Source organism: Quercus lobata, chromosome 2, assembly GCF_001633185.2.
Source record: "Quercus lobata isolate SW786 chromosome 2, ValleyOak3.0 Primary Assembly, whole genome shotgun sequence".
Lineage (NCBI taxonomy): Eukaryota > Viridiplantae > Streptophyta > Magnoliopsida > Fagales > Fagaceae > Quercus > Quercus lobata.
In genome coordinates this window covers 87494102-87512878 of record NC_044905.1, presented here as the reverse complement: position 1 = coordinate 87512878, position 18777 = coordinate 87494102, and the positions used below count along the sequence as shown (strand labels likewise).

At 34.4% G+C, this 18777-nt stretch overlaps 1 protein-coding gene across 2 annotated transcripts; it reads left to right on the top strand.

Moving 5' to 3' along the window:
* The first annotated feature begins 12697 nt into the window (after positions 1 to 12697).
* LOC115977031 lies at positions 12698 to 18673 on the top strand. Of its 2 annotated transcripts, none has more exons than XM_031098657.1 (3): positions 12698 to 12826; positions 17014 to 18159; positions 18279 to 18673. In XM_031098657.1, exon 2 carries the CDS (start codon positions 17079 to 17081, stop codon positions 18105 to 18107), a length of 1029 nt encoding a protein of 342 aa, XP_030954517.1. In that variant the 5' UTR covers positions 12698 to 12826; positions 17014 to 17078; the 3' UTR covers positions 18108 to 18159; positions 18279 to 18673. The 2 variants fall into 2 exon arrangements, with proteins under 2 accessions (XP_030954517.1, XP_030954518.1); XM_031098658.1 differs by having other exon boundaries at positions 12711 to 12826; positions 17071 to 18159.
* The last annotated feature ends 104 nt before the right edge of the window (positions 18674 to 18777 follow it).

Sequence of the window (18777 nt, the reverse complement as noted above, 5' to 3'; positions counted from 1 at the left end):
GCGGATAAAAAAGAAAGAATGTGCCTCTCTGGCGCTTTATATAGCAGGAGGGAGAGAGAAAACCCCCCCTGCTCAAAAATTCAAGGAACAATGCTAGCCGTCGGATCTGGATCTCACCGTTGGATGAAGGAGACATAAAACTGCCTGGAGTAAATGGCCGCGCCTCGTAAATTGTGGCGTGTCAAAAGTAACCGCCCACACACGCGGACCAAGATTTCATCATTTCCCTCCTTTCTAAATGTCAAAACCCTGCTTTTCTCCTCGGAAGGAAATCAAAACCGGAGTTTTGAGGGGCTATTGTGGGGACCAACCCAGAACGACAAGTTGGCTGGGCCTTGGGCCCGTCCGAGGACCATTATGTCCGAGGAGACGTCGCAGCCCAGAATCCTTACTCAGGCCCACTGGGGCGAAGAAACCACGTCCGAGGAGTAATTCCTCCTCGAACATTCGAAAGTCCAGGTCAATGATGCATCCCGGTTACTGTAGCCCTCATTCAAAACACGTAAAAAGAAAGAAGACTCAAAATATCCCAATAAAGGCTGTCACCACCACATTAAATGCACCACAACTACTCTCCTGGCCGCATTAATGGAGAGAAGACCCCTGAACAGTGCTACCTTGGTCACTGCAACTCACAAAGAACTGGTAAGGACGTCTGATGGGACAGGTGCTCAAGTGGGGGTTTGGATTATCAACAAGTGTAAGGCCCAGATGATAAAAGAGGGCCTATATAATATGTAAGAGTCCCTCAACAGGGGGGGACGAAAAAAGAGAAGGGAAAAGGGGGGAGAACCAGGATTCACTGTATGAACGCATAGCCATGAATAAAACTTCCGCTTTCACATCCATTTTCCTCATTCACGTTTCCACATCCACTAAGGACATGCAACGAACCGTCTAAGCCAACTGGAACCAAGTTCTTCAGCCCATACTCTACAAGATTCATTGTGTGGGACTTTTTGGGTCAGGGCCTGACCGTCCAGGACCGGGTTAACTAAAATCGTGCCCCTACATATATATAAAAAGTAACAATTACTTCAAGTATTATCTATTTTAAAAAAATATTTCTATAACTATTTTTTATCTTTTTATCTCTACAAATATATCATTTATTTTTTATATTTTTGATTAATATATTTTTTTAAGGTGAACTATATTCTTCAAACTTCTATTGTAGAGTATTATATTTGCCTAATATACAACTAAACTTTATAAGTTTCAAATTTATGATCTCTTAAAAAATAAGAAAATTATCATAAAAATAAAATTTATTATAAAATTACAATGTTATCTTAACCAAAATTATAATGAAACCAAAAGGAAAAAAAAGAAGATAGAATTTATAATAATTTATTACTCAAACAATCGGTAGGTATATTTAAATTCATAGCCTTGTAAATTGTGTTTTAAAATAAACTCAAATTCCTATTTCCCAAAAAACTAAATATTAACTGTGGGGACCGGCCCAGAATAATAGGTTGACTAGGCCCTGGGCCCTTCCGAGGACCAGTCTGTCCGAGGAGCATCGTGGCCCAGAATCCTCATCTAGGCCCACTGGGGCAAAGAGAACATGTCCAAGGAGTAATTCCTCCTCAGACATTCCAAAATCCAGGTCGAAGGTGCGTCCCAGCTACTGTAGTCCTCCCTCCAAGTACGTAAAAAGAAAGGAACCCAAATTATCTTAGCAAAGGCTGTCATCACCACATTAAATGCACCACAACTACTCTCCTGGCCGCATTAATAAAGAGAAGACCCCTGAACAATACTACCTTGGCCACTGCAACTCACAAAGAACTGCTAAGGGTGTCTGATGTGACAGGTGCTCAAGTAGAATTTTGGATGATCAACAAGTGTAAGGTCCAGATGGTAGTAAAGGGCCTATATAATATGTAAAAGTCCTCTAAGATGGGGGGACGGAGAAAAAGGGAGAGGACAAGAGAAATTTTACTGTATTGATATATGCCTATGAATGAAGTTCTAAACCTGATGACTTAAGAGGGATCTTTTCTTCACGTTTATCATTTTTCACTCTTCGTTTTGTATTTCCACAACCCCTGCAACAAACCGTTTAAGCTAACTGAAACCAAGTTCTTTAACCCATACTTTACAAAATTCATTGTGTGGGACTTTCTGGACCAAGACTTTACCAACAAGAATTGGGCCAGTAAAATTGTGTCCCTACATTAACTCAAACCAAAATTCAACCAAAATTATAAAAGGGAGAGGGAAGAGTTTGTGATGAGAAATTAAAATATATATAATACCAAAACACATATTTTTTGTAATAAAAAAAGGGAAAATCACATTTTGGTATCTACATTTTCAGGCGATTCTCATTTTGGTCCCTAGATTTTATTTTTACCACTTTTAGTCCCTATTTAGAAAAACATCATCCATTTTAGTCTTTTCCGTCAGTGCCCTAACGGCAAAATCCTAGGTGGCAAACGGACGTATTAAAATAATAATAAAAAATTTTATTTATTAATTTTAACTAATTAAAAACCGAATTAAAAACAAAAACAAAAACAAAAACACAAACAACAAAATTAAAACACAAAATTTATTAAAAACCAAAATCACAAACTTAGAAAATAAGAACACAAAATTAAACTTCAGATCCACATCAGATTAACACATGAAAACAAAATTTAAAACCCAAAAAAGTTGAACAAGAAATTGAAACCCAGCCATCAAGAAGAAGAAATCATGGAAGGTTTAATTCCATTTCTTCTCCAAGCCATCAAGAAGACGAAGCCATCAATGGGTCATCTCATAGGCTAACCCGGATTGAATTTCAGCCACCAGATACGCCATAAACCCAAAACCCCACAAACCCAGATCGGAATACAATAGACACCATAAACCCACAAACCTAGATCAATATAGACCAGAAACCCAGATACACCACAAACCCAGAAATCTACATACACCACAATCTCCGCCACCCGATCCTGAGAAAAAGCCATTCACGTGCTCGGCGATGACGTTCCCTCCGTCGCAGTCACTAACGGAAACCCACATGTCCTCCAAGCTCAACTGCCTCATCTTCGAGTTCCAGTCTCTCCCAAAACCAATCGACCGTGTCAAGCGCTTGCTTCACTGCGTGACTCTGTTGCCAGAGTTGGACCCATCTACTAAGGTCGACTCAAATCGAGTCATGGGCTACACAGCCCAGGTTTGGCTCTAGGCCGAACTGGGCAGTGACGGAAAGATGAGGTTTTTCGCTGACAGCAATTCCGAAATCAGCCAAGGCTTCTGCTCTTGCCTCATTTAGGTTCTCGACGGTGCGGCGTCGGAGGTGGTGATGAAGATCACCACAGATGTTTGGGTTTTAAATTTGATGTTTTCATGTTTAATCTGATGTGGATCTGAAGTTTAATTTTGTGTTCTTATTTTCTAGGTTTGTGACTTTGGTTTTTAATTTTGTGTTCTTAAATTTAAAGTTTGTGTTTTAATTTTGTTGTTTGTGTTCCTTTTTTTGTTTTTAATTCTGTTTTTAATTTTTTTTATTTAGTTAAAATTAATAAATTAATTTTTTTATTTAAATGCTGATGTGGCATTTTTTAATGTCAAAATAAAATTTTTTATTATTATTTTAATACGTCCGTTTGCCACCTAGGATTTTGCTGTTAGGGCACTGACGGAAAGGACTAAATGGATGTCGTTTTTCTAAATAGGGACTAAAAGCGGTAAAAATAAAATCTAGGGACCAAAATGAGAATCACTTGAAAATGTAGGGACCAAAATGTGACTTTCGCCTAAAAAAAAAAAACCATCAACCTTAATCACAATTATCATAAAGACAAAAATCTATCGAGAGAGAGAGAGAGTACCCACAATTTTTTTGTAGAAAAATTATGGATTGAATGTGAGAATTTGTATTGAACCTATACAAAATAAAATAGGAAAAAGAAGAGTCAAAGTATAAAAAAGAGAAAAAGATTAAGAAATTGTAACAATAAAGTAGAGACTAGAGAGTAATGGGAAAATAAAGAGGCAAAAAAGGAGGGGAAATGTTAGATGAAGTGTAATAGTAAATATGGACTAATAATTAGAATTTCCAATCATATAAAAGTTTAAAATTATTTACTTCAAAACAATATTGATAAAGATGATAGTTTGGGGAAAAATAGCGTCCTTTGGACCTTAATAATTCCACACATAAACACATATACTTTGCGGCAACTGTCCTATGTAGCAAATTATGATTGATTATATGTCACTATCAACGATTATATGTCACTATCACTAATCACATGTACCCAACCTTTTTTATTTCCTAACAGTCACCGTTTTTCACCTAAAAAAAATTAAGGCAATGTTTGTGTTTGTAATTTGTACATGGTACTAGCATTATTGTTAACCTAAAATCTACAAAAGGATCCAAAATTGGGTACTAAATCTGAGTCCAAGTTTTTTACTCGAATTTCATATTTTATTTTTTTTTTTTTAATTTATGAAAAGACTGAAAACTTCATTAAGAAAACAAAAACATTACATCATAGTGAAGAGCTTGTTCTAAGAAACAAGAATTCTCTTCAATCTAAGTTGAAAAATCTACAATGCCAAGAGCATGTTTAACTAGAAGATGTGCTGCTATATTACCTTGCCTACGCACCTGAGAAAACATAACAGAATGAAAATCATTAGAAGTCGCCCCCATACTATAGATAAAAGAAACCACTGAAGTAAGGGAAGGTAAGAGCACGATAAACAATGAGTGAGTTAGCCCCCAAGATAAGGTTGTGAATACCAACATACTTAGCCAATTGATGGCCAGCTTCAAAAGCCTTTGCCTCCACCTCCAAGGCACCAAACAGAGCAAAATCTTCTTGCTTAAAGTCTGCTACTACCAACCCCTTATCATCCCGAATAATGACTCCCACACTTGCTTCCTTCTGAGCCGAGAAGACAGCACCATCTACGTTTACTTTATGTAAAGAACCCGCAGGAGGCACCCAAGCAGTAGGTAATTCTGAAGACTGTTGAGGAGAGACTAGAAAATTATTAGGTACTCCCGGAGTACAATAAATGCGTATTATTTCCTCTCACATGAATGATAGGTCCCACCATGAATTTAATTAATGGGACCTATCATTCATGTGAGAGAAAGAAATACATATTTATGACACTCTAATAGTACACAATAACTTCCCGGAAAGACCACATTAGCTTCCTGATATTCCTACAAATATCTCATAGTCCATTGCAATTTGGTTGCTCTTTCCTGGAAATTGGAGGCTTTGACCCGCATTGCCAGGCTTTACCATATACTATACAAGACTGAACGTGTTGGGTCCCACAATGATTGGAGCCCAGCAGAATAAGCCCACGCTTGCCTCAAAGAATGTAAACAACGGCAGTTTTCGCTTTTCACCGATTTAAGCGAAGTTTTATCCTCAATACATGTAACGTGCCCCTAATTTGTATCTTACGGTATATTTGTAGATGAAGCAAAATGATGTAGAAAATAATTATAATTATATTTAAATACTTAATAAGAAGACAATTAAATCCACATTACTTTTACAATTTTAATGATAGGTACAAAGAAGTGTTCTTATGTAAAAATAATAAATAAATAAATAACTTTTTATTTGTTAGTGATGATAGAAAAAACCAAAGGAAATATCAAATTGTCAAATCATTTTCATGAAACATTCTCTTGTATATTTTCTTTTCAATTTATTATAAAATATGCTTGATATAATTTATTATAATATTTTTTTTTAGAGAGTTTCAATATGATAACTATTTATTATTAGATCAACAAAGTAAGACATCAATCAGTTTTTAGTACGAAATTGAAACTTAAATATCTTATTCAATTATTAAAGGGTTTACCAGTTGAGCTATAACATAAATAAATACTTATTCTTTTTTCTATACTTATTTTATCCCTTTTTTTTTTTGTTTTATTTCTAAGACAAGCTACTGTATACTTATTTCACCTTAAAGCAATTTCACTCAAATAAAAACAAAATATAGTACAAGTTAAGGAACGGCAATGGTTCGGATGACTAGTGCCTTGTCTTCTATATGAGGTTAGGAAAATTCACATGAGGGAAGCGGAACAGATCGAGGTGGAGCGTGATAGAGACATTTACCATTCTTAATGATGTGCCTCCAATACTAATGAGAGATCTAGAGAGGATAAGGAAAGAGGGAGTGGTAGCAATAAAGTGTTGAAGACAAAGATAAATGTTTTAGGGGATGATGATAGAATATCTATAAAATTAAATTCTTAGTATGATATTATGGAAAAATATCAAAGTATATATAAATAATTTAAATATTACAAACACACCTTGGATTCAAAAAAAAAAAAAACATGCAAGAAATGAAAAAAAAAATGAATAGAATGAAATTAAGTAATTTTTTTTATTTTTAAAATAAATAAGTGAAAATGAATGGAATGTAAGTAACCTCATTTGAAAGAATGAATAGAATTATTTTATGAAAATATTGTTATGAGAACCTTATTTTAAATTAAATAGCTGAATATATTGGGGTATTTAGAGAGTTTTAGTAAAAAAAAATCATTAAATCTAATTTCATTTCATCCAATTCTTGGGAGGAATAAAAATTTAAGGTTTTGAAGGAACATACACTACAAAAAAAAGGGTCTATAGTCGCGTTTCAAAAATGCAGCTATAGACCCCAAAAACGCAACTATAGCCTATAGCCGTGTTTCCTATAGCCACGTTTACAAACACGGCCTAAACAGCACAGCAATAGGCCTATAGTTGCATTTTTGTAACCGCAGCTATAGGTTTTTTTAAAAACAAAAAAAAAAAAATTCTGGGGTTTTTTTTCCCCAAAAAATTCAAAATCAAACACAACATACTCAAAATACAAACACACTCAAAAAATTCAAAATCAAACACAACTTTTTCACAATACAAACACACCCAGAAAATTCAAAATATGCTTGCTATCCACTTCATTCAAAATTTTCAGCATCTCCTCCATTTTCTTACTAACTAAACATAAAATAAAAAAAAATAAAAAATAAAAACTACATCTATAGACAAATCAGTGTGCTTGAGATGAAGAAAAAAAAAAGTACGTAGCTGCAAAGAATCAAAGAAAAAAAAAGAGTTGTGCTAGAGTGAAGAAGGGAGAAAAAAAAAAGAAAAAAAAAGAAAAAGGAGAAAAAGAAGCAGCAGCTCCAAAGAATCAAAGAAAAAAAAAGAGTTGCCTAGATGTGAAGAAGGAAGAAAGAAAAAGAAAAAAGAAAAGAAAAAAAGAGTTACCCAGATGTGAAGATGGAAGAAAGAATAAGGGAAAAAAAAAAAAAAGAATTACCCAAATGTGAAGAAGGAAGGAAAAAAAAAAAAAAAAAAAAGAGAGAGAAGAACCTAAAGACGGTGGAGTGAGTGAAAAATGAAAAAAGAAAATGAAAGAAAGAGTAAGGAAAGAAAAGATGAAAGTGGGGTAGGTGGGGATGTAGGTGTGAAAGGGTTGGTACGTGAGAAGTTGAAGAAAAAAAAAAAGAAAAAATTTTTTGGGTGTTACATATAGCTGCGTTTTCTAAAAACGCGGCTATAAGTTAGAAAACGCGGCTATAAGTCACCATTAAAAAATTACGACTAGACTTATAGCTGCGTTTTTAAAAAACGCGGCTGAAGGTCAGCTATAGCCACGTTTTTTCAAAAATGCGACTATTGGCCACCGTTTAAAAAAATTATTACCAGCCGACCTATAGCCTTGTTTTTTAAAAACACAACTATAGGTTCCTCTAAAAAATTATTCTACTGGACCTACAAAACGCGGCTATAGAAAACCTTTTGCTGCGTTTTAAGCTTAGTTATAGCCGCGTTTACAATAAACGCGGCTATAGCCGGCGTTTTTTGTAGTGATAAAGGAATGAGTGATCCTTTCTACCTATTCCATTCCATCTCACTTAAACTCTAAAATAAGAAAATGAACTTTTCACTCACTCCATTAGAACTCCCAAATAAGGGAAGGAAAAAAAAATATTCTAGAATTATTCATTTCATTCCTTTCATTTCTATCTTCCCAAATGAGCTATAAAGAATTAAAGATATAACTAGAAACCTAGGTCATCACTTTACATTTAGACCTTGACGTGAGTGTCAATTTAATCATTGGATTTTCGATTTGAGCAATTTACACTTTCGTACATTAGAATTTTAACAAATTAAACCTTATATTAGTATTTACCATTAAAATTCAAGAAATGTAACCATGTAATGTATACGTGGTAAAAAGGCATTTCAAATGTGTTGATCATGTGATTAAATCCCTGTCTTTGAGAAGAAAAATTCTGATAGATTATTTAATTTATCACAAATCTAATACATACAGGGTTAATTATTAAAAAAAAAATAGTATAATTATTAAATTTATATTCATGTTAATGTTCTTCTTAATAAAAATATTCATGTTAAAGTCTAATAGTGATATTTGTTTTTTTTTTTTTTTGTTTTTTTTATAAATGATAAGTTTAAAGTCTTGCTCCATTTAAGTTGAATAACATATAGTGCAAATCAAGAGCCTTATAGTTCAACCATTTAATACCTTCTAGGTTTTAAAACGTTAAATCCCTTCACCCTTAACTAGTCAACTATTGAATTATAAATAAATAAATACATTTTGTGCAAAACTGAAATAGACTCTTAATTGTCTCATATGAAAGTTCTTCTCATTCACTATAGATAAAGAAAATTGATAAAAATTAAAATTTAGTAGATCTTTCAAAAGAAAGAAGGCAAGGTATTTTTTTTAGAAGAGAAAAACTTTTTTGTTGAAAACTTTTTGTTGGGAGTATGCTAAAAGTATACTTGTACTTTAAAAAAGTTAAAAAAAAAATGATGTTTTAAAAAACTGTACATAAAAGCTAAAAAATAAAATGTTAACTTAAAAGTTAGTCTCAAACACACACGCCAATCGGACATGTTGGCATGTCATGTTAGCCTATCCATTTTATTTGAAATAAGAATTATATTATACTTGAACATTTTTATTTTAATCAACTGTTATGTTTTCTTTATTATTGAATGCATAGCACTTGGTACCAAAAATAAAAATATTCACAGCATTCGTATTGTTCCAATTAACAAATGTCGCCCTCCTTCTCAAAAAAAAAAAAAAAATGTCGCCCTCTTTTGTGTTCCAAATAAACCTACGCTCTAGCTTTGACCTATTATTTATGCTGAGTTATCTAAGTTCAGGTTGATATTGCTATCTAGATTCTTTTTTATAATCGATTATTTAGATGCATTGAATATGAAGTTACCTTAACAAAGGCCTAGAATTAATAGAGGTGTCAATTTGGGTTAATATATCGTATGCATGTCATGTTGAGTTAAGGGTATTCGGTTAAATGGCTTAACTCAAACCCAACCCATTTAATTATCATGTTATAACCCTTCAACACTAATATGACTTGTTAATGAAGCAGGTTAACGTGACACAACTCACTTGACACACTTAATAAACGGGTCATGTTAAGTTGAGACGAATGTGACACAACCTATTTCAACTCAATTAATATTAAACAAGTTAGTTCGACACAAATTCAATCCATTTAACCCACTTCAAAAAAGCACATGATTAATATTGTTATAAATCTAATAAACGACCAATTTTCTACAAACTCATAACAGCAAAATACCTGTTAAGCATACAATTTGAAAGTCAATAACAATATCAAATACTTAAAACACATCGTCCAAAAGTTCAAAATAATATCAAAGTACTTAATAAATATTAAGTCCATAATGTAGTACTATCTATCTAAAAAATAAGTTATTTACATCTAGAGTTGTAAATAAACCAAGTTGTTTATGAACAGTTCGAACTCGACTCAAGAAAAGCTTGTTTATGGTCGTTTGTTTATAAAGCAAGCCAAGTTCAAGCCTTAAATTTAAACTCGATTATTAAACAAGCTAAGATCAGACATAATAATATATTCATGAACTATATGTAATATTATATTTTTATATGTATATGTCTAAAAATATATTTATATAGACTTGAAATTGGATTGTATAAGTTTGTTAATAGGTTCATACAAAATTGAATTATTATTTGTAGATTATTGATGATATAAATTGTCTATTGTAGTGAAAACTCATAGAATTATAAATAGGTAAAACATTTTTTGTCATGGTTTCACAATATATAGGAAAAGAATAAGTTAATCAAATAGCTCGTGAATAAGTTCAAGCATGCTCGAAAAAAAATAAGCCAAGCTTGAACATAAAATCTTTTTTTATGATGAGCTCGAGCTTGACTCGTGTTCGAAAACAAATTAAATAAACAAACTTGAACCGTTAATACTCGACTCAGCTCAATTATAGCCTTATTTACATCCCCAAAAGAAGTGCATACACTTCAACTCAAATTCGAAACAACACAATTCGACAAAAATATAACATCCATCTATGAATTAGTTATTTACATCCCAAAAGAAGTGCATACACTTTAAGCCAAATTCAAAATGATATAGTTTAACAAGAATATAACATACACAGAACTTGCCAAATGTAAACTACAAAAAATATAAAATAGTTTATGTCTCTCCGATTTTCCTTTTAAGTTTAAAATATAGGTTGGATATAAAAGGTATTTGAAAAATGTAAAATAAAATGAATATTTATTTGTTATACTACTTAAATAAGCTGTGTTAAATGAGTCATTTCAAGTTGCCACAAATAAATTGGCATGTTAAACATGTCAATTGAGGGTCATGCAAGTTGACTCGCTTATGACACATTTCTTATCGTGTCACTTTCGGGTCAGCCCGTTTACAAACTGAACCTACTGAGACCTAACCCTAACCCGTTCGTGTCATATTCGTGGGTCATGTCAAACATTGACACCCTAGCTTAGAATGAACATATTTGTGATGTGCCTAGTATTATAACTTTATATAAGGATGATATTTGGTTAAAGTTTTGAATTTTTGGAGAATCTTGTGACTTCAATAATATATATATATATATATATATCCCGACTCTCCCCTCATTGTATGATTTAAAATATATATATATATATATATATAAAGCTATGGTTTTATTTATATTGGATAAATTAAAGGAATGCATCAAAGACAATTCATTAAAAGTAAAAAACATAGAACCTAGACATAAGCCTTAAGTTATGTTAAAACACATTTTAGAGGGTCTACAAAAGCAACAGAAGGTTTCGCCATTTCAGTGGCTTGCCCTGTCGAAATGCGTGAGTGATGCTTAAACTGCTCTAATTTCCTGCCATGAGAGAAAGCATGCTATAGTAAGGTTGAGCTTTGGGTGTATCTTAAGGTTGCTAGATATTAGAGCCGAGACCCAATTTTCATATGGAGTATTTCTTTTTTTGAGGGGAACATATGGAGTATTTCAATAACACTATAGGCTCATCTTGAAATATTATTGCAAGTTTGAAGGGAAGGTATTTTGTAACTTTCACATATACATCACATACGTTATAAACATGCAGATCTCTTATTGTTTGAGATTCATTATTACGAGAGAAATTATGTACATTCCTCATGTATGAGGAATTTATCATCCATTTTATTTTTATGGTTCCTAAGCTGAGTATTTGGTAGGTAGTAGGTATTCCTTATTATTATTTTTTTTTAGAAGAAGGTAATAGGTATTCTTAGAGCATGGTGATATAGTACTTCATCCTCTTATATTCATGATAAATCTTATAATTAAATTCAAATTATGGTAGGATCCATCATAAATGTAAGAAGATGTAGTACAACTTTACCATATTATGAGAATACCTAATAATTATCTTCTGAACTTTTGATTTAAATTTTTTTTAAACTAACCAATTAATTTCAAAATATAATATTTTGGAAATTTTTGATTTTGTGAAAAGAGTAATGTTAGGAAACAAAAGTTTCATAATTTCTTACACAACTTTATTAGTAGAATCAACCATTACAAGCACGCCCCCTCCAAACATAAATCTTATATTCCACTTTTTATATTTCATTGTATACTCCACCAATTACAACTTGTCTTTTTTTTTTCTTAATAAAATAACCTAGATTTAAAATGAAAAAAAAAAAAATTCAAACACGACATATATACATTTTTTTTAATATAATGACGTATTACAATTGGTTGAGTATAAAGTTGGATATAAGATATGTACTTTCTCCCTAATTGTAAAAAAAAAGAAAAATTTTGTTTTTTAAAACATTATCTTTCAAAAAAAATGATAAAAATATAAATTAAAAATAAATTTAAAAAAAAAGAAGTTTTCTTTTTTTGAAAAACATAAAAAAAAAAAAAAAAAAAAGAAGTTGAACAAACCTAGGGCTGCAAGCAGCCATAAGATAAGCTTTACTTAACCCAAAAAAAAGCCTCCCTTTTCCACTAGAGAGCATGATGATCACCCCCAACCCAAGCATATATGGTGGTAATATTATTTATATATATATATATATATATATATAAAATAAAAAAGCATACAGTCTTTTTATTTCTGGTAGACAAAAGCATACAGTCATACTCATGCATATTGCCGTTCTCCCTTCCAATAGAACAAAACGGCGCCGACTTCAAACAACAATCGTTCAAAATTTTCAATTAGAAAAAATAATAATAATAATAATATTAAAAAAAATGAAAATGCCACGGCACGAGCGAACCACTTTCGTCCACGTCAGCTCAAACCCTTATATACGTTGGCCCTATTTGTTTCTCACTGTTCTTCTTTCAAACTCTCTCTCTCTCTTAGGTTTCTCTCTCTCTTCACCGAACCCAATCGAATCAAGGGGGGAGGGGAGGAGGGGTGTTTGTTTCTCGAGAATCCGAAAAAGATTTTGAATCGGCTTCTGGTAAATCCCCTTTTATTAACAAATCTCTAATTTTTTTTGACCCTTTTCGGGCCTCCGATTATACTCGGATCTGCTAGCTTTGTTGTTCTGCTTGTTATTGTTGTGTTGTGTATCTGGGTGGTGGTGGTGGTTTGTACGGATCGACTTCGGGAAGCTTGTGATGTAGTAGTTTGATTCAAATTTTGGAGCTTTTTGCTGATTAGGGTTCTGGGTATTTTTGAAAACTTTGTTATTGTTGTGATGTAGTGTTTTTGTTGGAAATGGTAATTTGGGGGTTTGAGCTGTGAGAAAAAAAAGGGTGTTTTGGATATGGGTTTGTTGTGAATTTTGATTTGACTGCTTTGTATGAACTCAAATGATAGTGAATTCATTTGCTTAATGCTTGTTGTAGTTTATGCTTTTGTTGTTTTTACTTTACAGTTAAAATTTTGAAATTGTTGTGAAATATTGATTAACAGCAGAAATCTTTGTGATTGAGTAATACAGCTGAGTTTAACTCGCTGCTGCTTCTGGCAAAAAGAGAGAGATTAAACAAATAAGCATTTCAATTGCATTGGATTAGATTCTGGCAAAAAGAGAGATTTAAAAAAAAAAGCATTTCAATTGCATTGGATTAGGTGTGACACTCACTCATAGTACATGAGTAGACTATAAGGTGCTTTAAAAATATCTTTTTGTTTCTGCTCCACTATGAGTGCAGAAATTAGGAATTAGAATTGTAATATAGCTGGTTCGTGACAACCGATGATGATTATGGTTCTTCCGGTTGTGTGAATGAGAGAATAGCTTTCTGATCAGAATTTTGATTATATATTTATCTGAATTATTGAGAATTTTAAGGTGTTCAGATTGCCCATGTATTTATCAGGTTGAATTAATTTAGGTTCATTGTAACATATACTCTCTAAAGGCTAGAACTTCTAAGAGTGGGAATTCTGCAAATGCCTGGTAGTGTATTTTGCATTTCAGTGTCTTTATGTAGGTGCTTTCCTTTTTTATCTTACAAGCTTTGGGGAAGGAGATAAATTTTTCCACCTTTGTTTTGGTTTAACTCTCTCTTAATAATGTATCATTTCTCTATAGGGCTGCAAAAGAAAGGGTACTTTTTAAGTGGTGTTCATATCTGCTCCAACTATGGTCATAATATCATATAGAAGTTAAGGTTTTTTTCCAATCAACTTTTAGTCAGTTATATTTTTCAGAGGATCTTGTTTCGATATTAGCAAATGAGGATAGCCACTAGAAAAAAAAAATGACATGCAAATGTAGTGCCTCAGAGTTTCCAATTTTCATATCTTACAACAACCCAAAGGAGGTTACTCAAGGGTTAGTGAAGTAGAAGGTTAGGAGAATTGGTGATGGAAATGATGTAGCAGAGACTATGGATTTAGATGGAGTTAAATGGCTGCAAAGTAAAATGCTTGGCTGATCTAAATTGCTGGTATTATAAGCTTGCTTAGTTGCATACTCTTATTTTAGGGTTATATTTGATCATTCAATGTACTGTATATTGTAGAAATAAATGTTAAATGCAATAGAATGGAAAATTGAAATTGGGGTGGGGAATAGAGTGAAATTTTGGCAAGATCGGTGGTGTGGGGATCAACCTTTTCAAGTGACCTTCCCGGTTTTGTACGCAATAACCACTAATAGAGAGGCCTCAGTAGGTTCTTGCTTGGCACAGAAGGGGTTGGAGGTGAGAAGAGGCTAGGATGTACGATTCATTCGGGATACAAATGACTGGGAGGTGGATTTAATGGTGGATTTAATTCATATCTTGGAATCCAATACACTTTCATTGGAGAGTGAGGATCGTATGAGATGGAAGTTGAAGAGAATGGAGATTTTGATATCTGCTCGTTTTATTATAAGCTGAGTCCCTCCTTGGAAAGGTGTTTGGAAAGTGAAGGCCTCTCGACGAATTTCTTTTTTTGTTTGGACTGTAGCTTGGGATAAGATTCTCACGGGTGACAACTTAAGGCATAAGGGTTTTGATTTTGTTGACTAGTGTGTTATGTGCATGGTTTAAAAACTGGACCGGGGCAAAAATTGGTTTTGCCTCCGATTCCCGTTTTGGCCAGTTTTCACCAATTCTGGGGATTTTTGCTGGACTGGACTGGTGCCTAGTTCCCGGTTGAACTGGTTGGACCAGCCAGTCCGGTCCGGTTTTTAAAACCATGGTTATGTGTGTGTTTGGAAAGTGAAGGCCTCTCGACGAATTTCTTTTTTTGTTTGGACTGTAGCTTGGGATAAGATTCTCACGGGTGACAACTTAAGGCATAAGGGTTTTGATTTTGTTGACTAGTGTGTTATGTGCATGGTTTTAAAAACTGGTCCGGGGCAAAAACTGGTTTTGCCTCCGATTCCCGATTTTGGCCAGTTTTCACCGATTTTGGGGATTTTTGCTGGACTGGACTGGTGCCTAGTTCCCAGTTGAACTGGTCGGACCAGCCAGTCCGGTCCGGTTTTTAAAACCATGGTTATGTGTCGTTGTCAATGTAGTCAAAGGTGAGCCAGGCGCTCGCCTAGGCGCCAGGGCGAGGTGAGGCGCCACTAAGGCTCCTCAAAGGCTCTAAGGCGAGGCGCCTTTAGTGAGGCGCTCGCCTTTAGAGCCTAGGCGAGCAAGGCGACCGCCTTAAGTCATGAAAAAGGCGCTAAGGCGAGAGCCTCAAGTTTTTTTTATTTATTTTTTTATTTTTATATTTATAGAAGCTTATTGTAAAACGTATTGTTAGAACTAACTAATAGAGCCTAAACCATATTAATCCTATATTGAAATAATTTGATAGACCTAATTTCTTCATGCTACACATTGAAAAACACTTTATTATAATATTATAATGCACTAGGTACATATGATTTAAGTTCTATATGTATAATAAATATATTAAGAATTTGGCGCCTCGCTTTACTCGGGCTAGCGCCTTTTTGTCGCCTCACGCCTCAAGCGATACAAGGCCTTGGTGCCTTAAGGTCGCCTTTTGCCTTTGACTACCTTGGTCATTGTTGTGGGGAGACTGGATCATTTGTTGCTTCATTGTGAGTAGGCTTGCTTAGCAATTGTAGAGCTTTGTTTTTAGATCGTTTGGGGGTGTCATGGGTCTTACCACATACCTTTTCAAGTATTCTCTTTGATTGGAGAAGCACTCATCAAGCATTTGGAATTTAGTTCCATTGTACTTATTGTGGTCTATTTGGAGGGAGCATAATCGGAGGACTTTTGAGGACATGGATAGTTTGGAAGACCAATTGCTTGCTTCTTTTAGTGGCTCTTTGTTTGATTGGTTTAGGGCTTGGGGACTCACATCTAGTGATTCTCTCCCTTTATTCCTTGATTCCCTTTTTCTATGTAATTAATTTTCTTTCTTTTTTATCTTCCCTTGTAACTGTTTTGATCTGCTTTGTGTTCTTTTGGCATAATGCAGTTTTTTTTTTTACTATAAATTTTTCTTACTTATAAAAAATAAAAAAGAATAGAAGATTGAAATTTGAGAATGGACTTTTCTGTTAATGGTCATGTGACACATTAAGCAATTCTTCTGTTCTTTTGGCATAAAGCAATTTTTTTTTAATGTAAATTTTTCTTACTTATCAAAAAAAAAAAAAAATAAGAATAGAAGAGTGAAATTGGAGAATGGACTTTTCTGTTAATGGTCATGTGACACATTATTCAGAAAGTTCTACTGAGTAAGAGAAAAACTAAGCTCAACATACTGGTGGGAAATGACGCTGCTGAGCTATCATAATATATTTAGTTTGAAATGCATACGATGGCTGTACCTCGTTTTCACCAGCAGAAACACTGTATTGGACCTAGGTAACTCAGATTTTGCAAGTGCACTCTTAGCACACCAGCCTGCATGCCAGCTTTTTTTTTTTCTCCTTTCGATTTTATCCTTTGAAGGAAGGTTTCACATATTTACAGCAATGCAATCATCTCTCATCATGTGATCTATGTTCTTTAAGGAAAGCATAAGAAGTGGTTTCTTTGAATAAGAGATGCTCAAGAAGGATTAACTGATTATGCATCATATATATTGCTTAGAGTTCTGTGCAGTTTGTATCAACATATCTTGGACCCCAATAATTTTGGAAACTCAGTGTGTTGTTGTATCAGGAATTGTTTGTTTTATTGCCTAATTTTGGGTGAGTAGTTAAGTTTAAACGTATTTTATCAAATTTTGTAGTTTTCAACCACCCTGCTTCGTTTGGGAGGTGCCATAATTCTTGTTGATATTTTTAAGGCTTCAACATGCCAAAGGAGAGAAGAGATCGTTCCATGTCTCATGATAAGTACAGGGCTTCGCCTTTTTCATGCAGCTCTAGTTGTGCAAGACGATCACCCAGAATTCCTTTAGCAACTGAGGAAAGTTTAAAAGAATGGGAAGATGCTAGGTGCCCTGTCTGCATGGAACATCCTCACAATGCAGTTCTACTAATCTGTTCATCGCATGAGAAGGGATGTCGCCCATATATGTGTGACACAAGCTATCGCCACTCAAACTGCCTTGACCAGTTCCGGAAGTCATCTGCAGAAACCTCATCAACAACTCCAGTACATGAAGACACTCAACAGGAAGACACTCCACCATCAGCCACACCTTTGTCTCCTACTGAGACTTCAGAATCAACAGTTACCGAGGTGCAAGAAGAAACAATCGAGGAAGGGCACCCAACCTTGCAGCCCAGTTCCTGTGAGAATCAGGAGCAGCCAAAGTTACTGTGCCCCCTCTGCCGTGGACAGATAAAAGACTGGATTGTTGTGGAGCCTGCTCGCCGTTTCATGAATGGAAAATCAAGAAGCTGTTCCTGTGAGACATGTAATTTCAGTGGAACCTATACAGATCTCAGGAAGCATGCTAGGATTGAGCACCCCCTTGTGCGCCCATCGGAGGCTGACCCAGAACGTCAGCGTAATTGGAGGAGGTTGGAGCGACAGAGGGACCTTGGGGACTTGATCAGCACACTATCCTCTTCATTTGGAGAGGAGAGGGGGGCTGATGACAACATTTTGCCCATTGATGAAGGAGGTTGGTTGACTGTATTTTTTCTCATTCGAGTTTTCCGACCTGGTTCTGGTTCAAGAAGCAGCAGCCGGTCTGGTACCTTAAGAACAAGAACACAAATGAACATCAGAAGGAGATCTACTGGACTTTGGGGGGAGAGTTATGAAGGTGAAACTGGGTCTTCTTCCAGAGATGATGACAATGACTCTTCTGACAGTGGCTCAACTTGGAGGCGCCGCTTGAGGCGGAGGACAACCCCAGACGAACAGCCGTGATTGCAGAACTTTGAGGAATCCATCTGATTGTCTTTGCTTCAAGGTTTCAAGAGTAAGTATTGCTTTATAACTGTGACTGCAGCTGCCAATTAATTTCCATATTATTGATATTGCAATTTTTTGTTTTTTTAAAAAAAAACTGTAGTTAACTGCTTGTGTTGTGTGCTTCAGGTGGACAAAAGGGAAGAATTGGAGGTGCTTCACTTCCACACAGTGGATCCTGTTCCATGCTTTGTGGGACGGTTTTGATTTGAAGTTGCTGGAAAGTTATTTAAAGAGTGATCAAATTGTAATTTATTCAGAAACTTTTAATTAAATTATACTTCTTTCTCTAGCAGCTACTTCCATCTTGCCTTTGTTGTTGCAGTTATATCAAAGTTTCTCTTTGAACAATCAAGCTTGTAACAAATTTCCTAATCGCTGCTTTCAGATGAGTGAAACTTGGGCTGTTGCTAGTTACCATTACTCAGCAGTAGCTCAGGTGTTATTGTCCATGTTCATATAGTTGGTCAATTGTTGCTTGAATTTTGGATTAGCTAAAAACTAGTGTTGACAGTACCGTATAACTTAAGCTGTTGAGAGCCTTAAGGTGATTTTAATGCCATCTTATTGGACACTTAAGACTGGAAATGATGATGCAACCAGACTGTTATGTCAAAAATCAAAATAT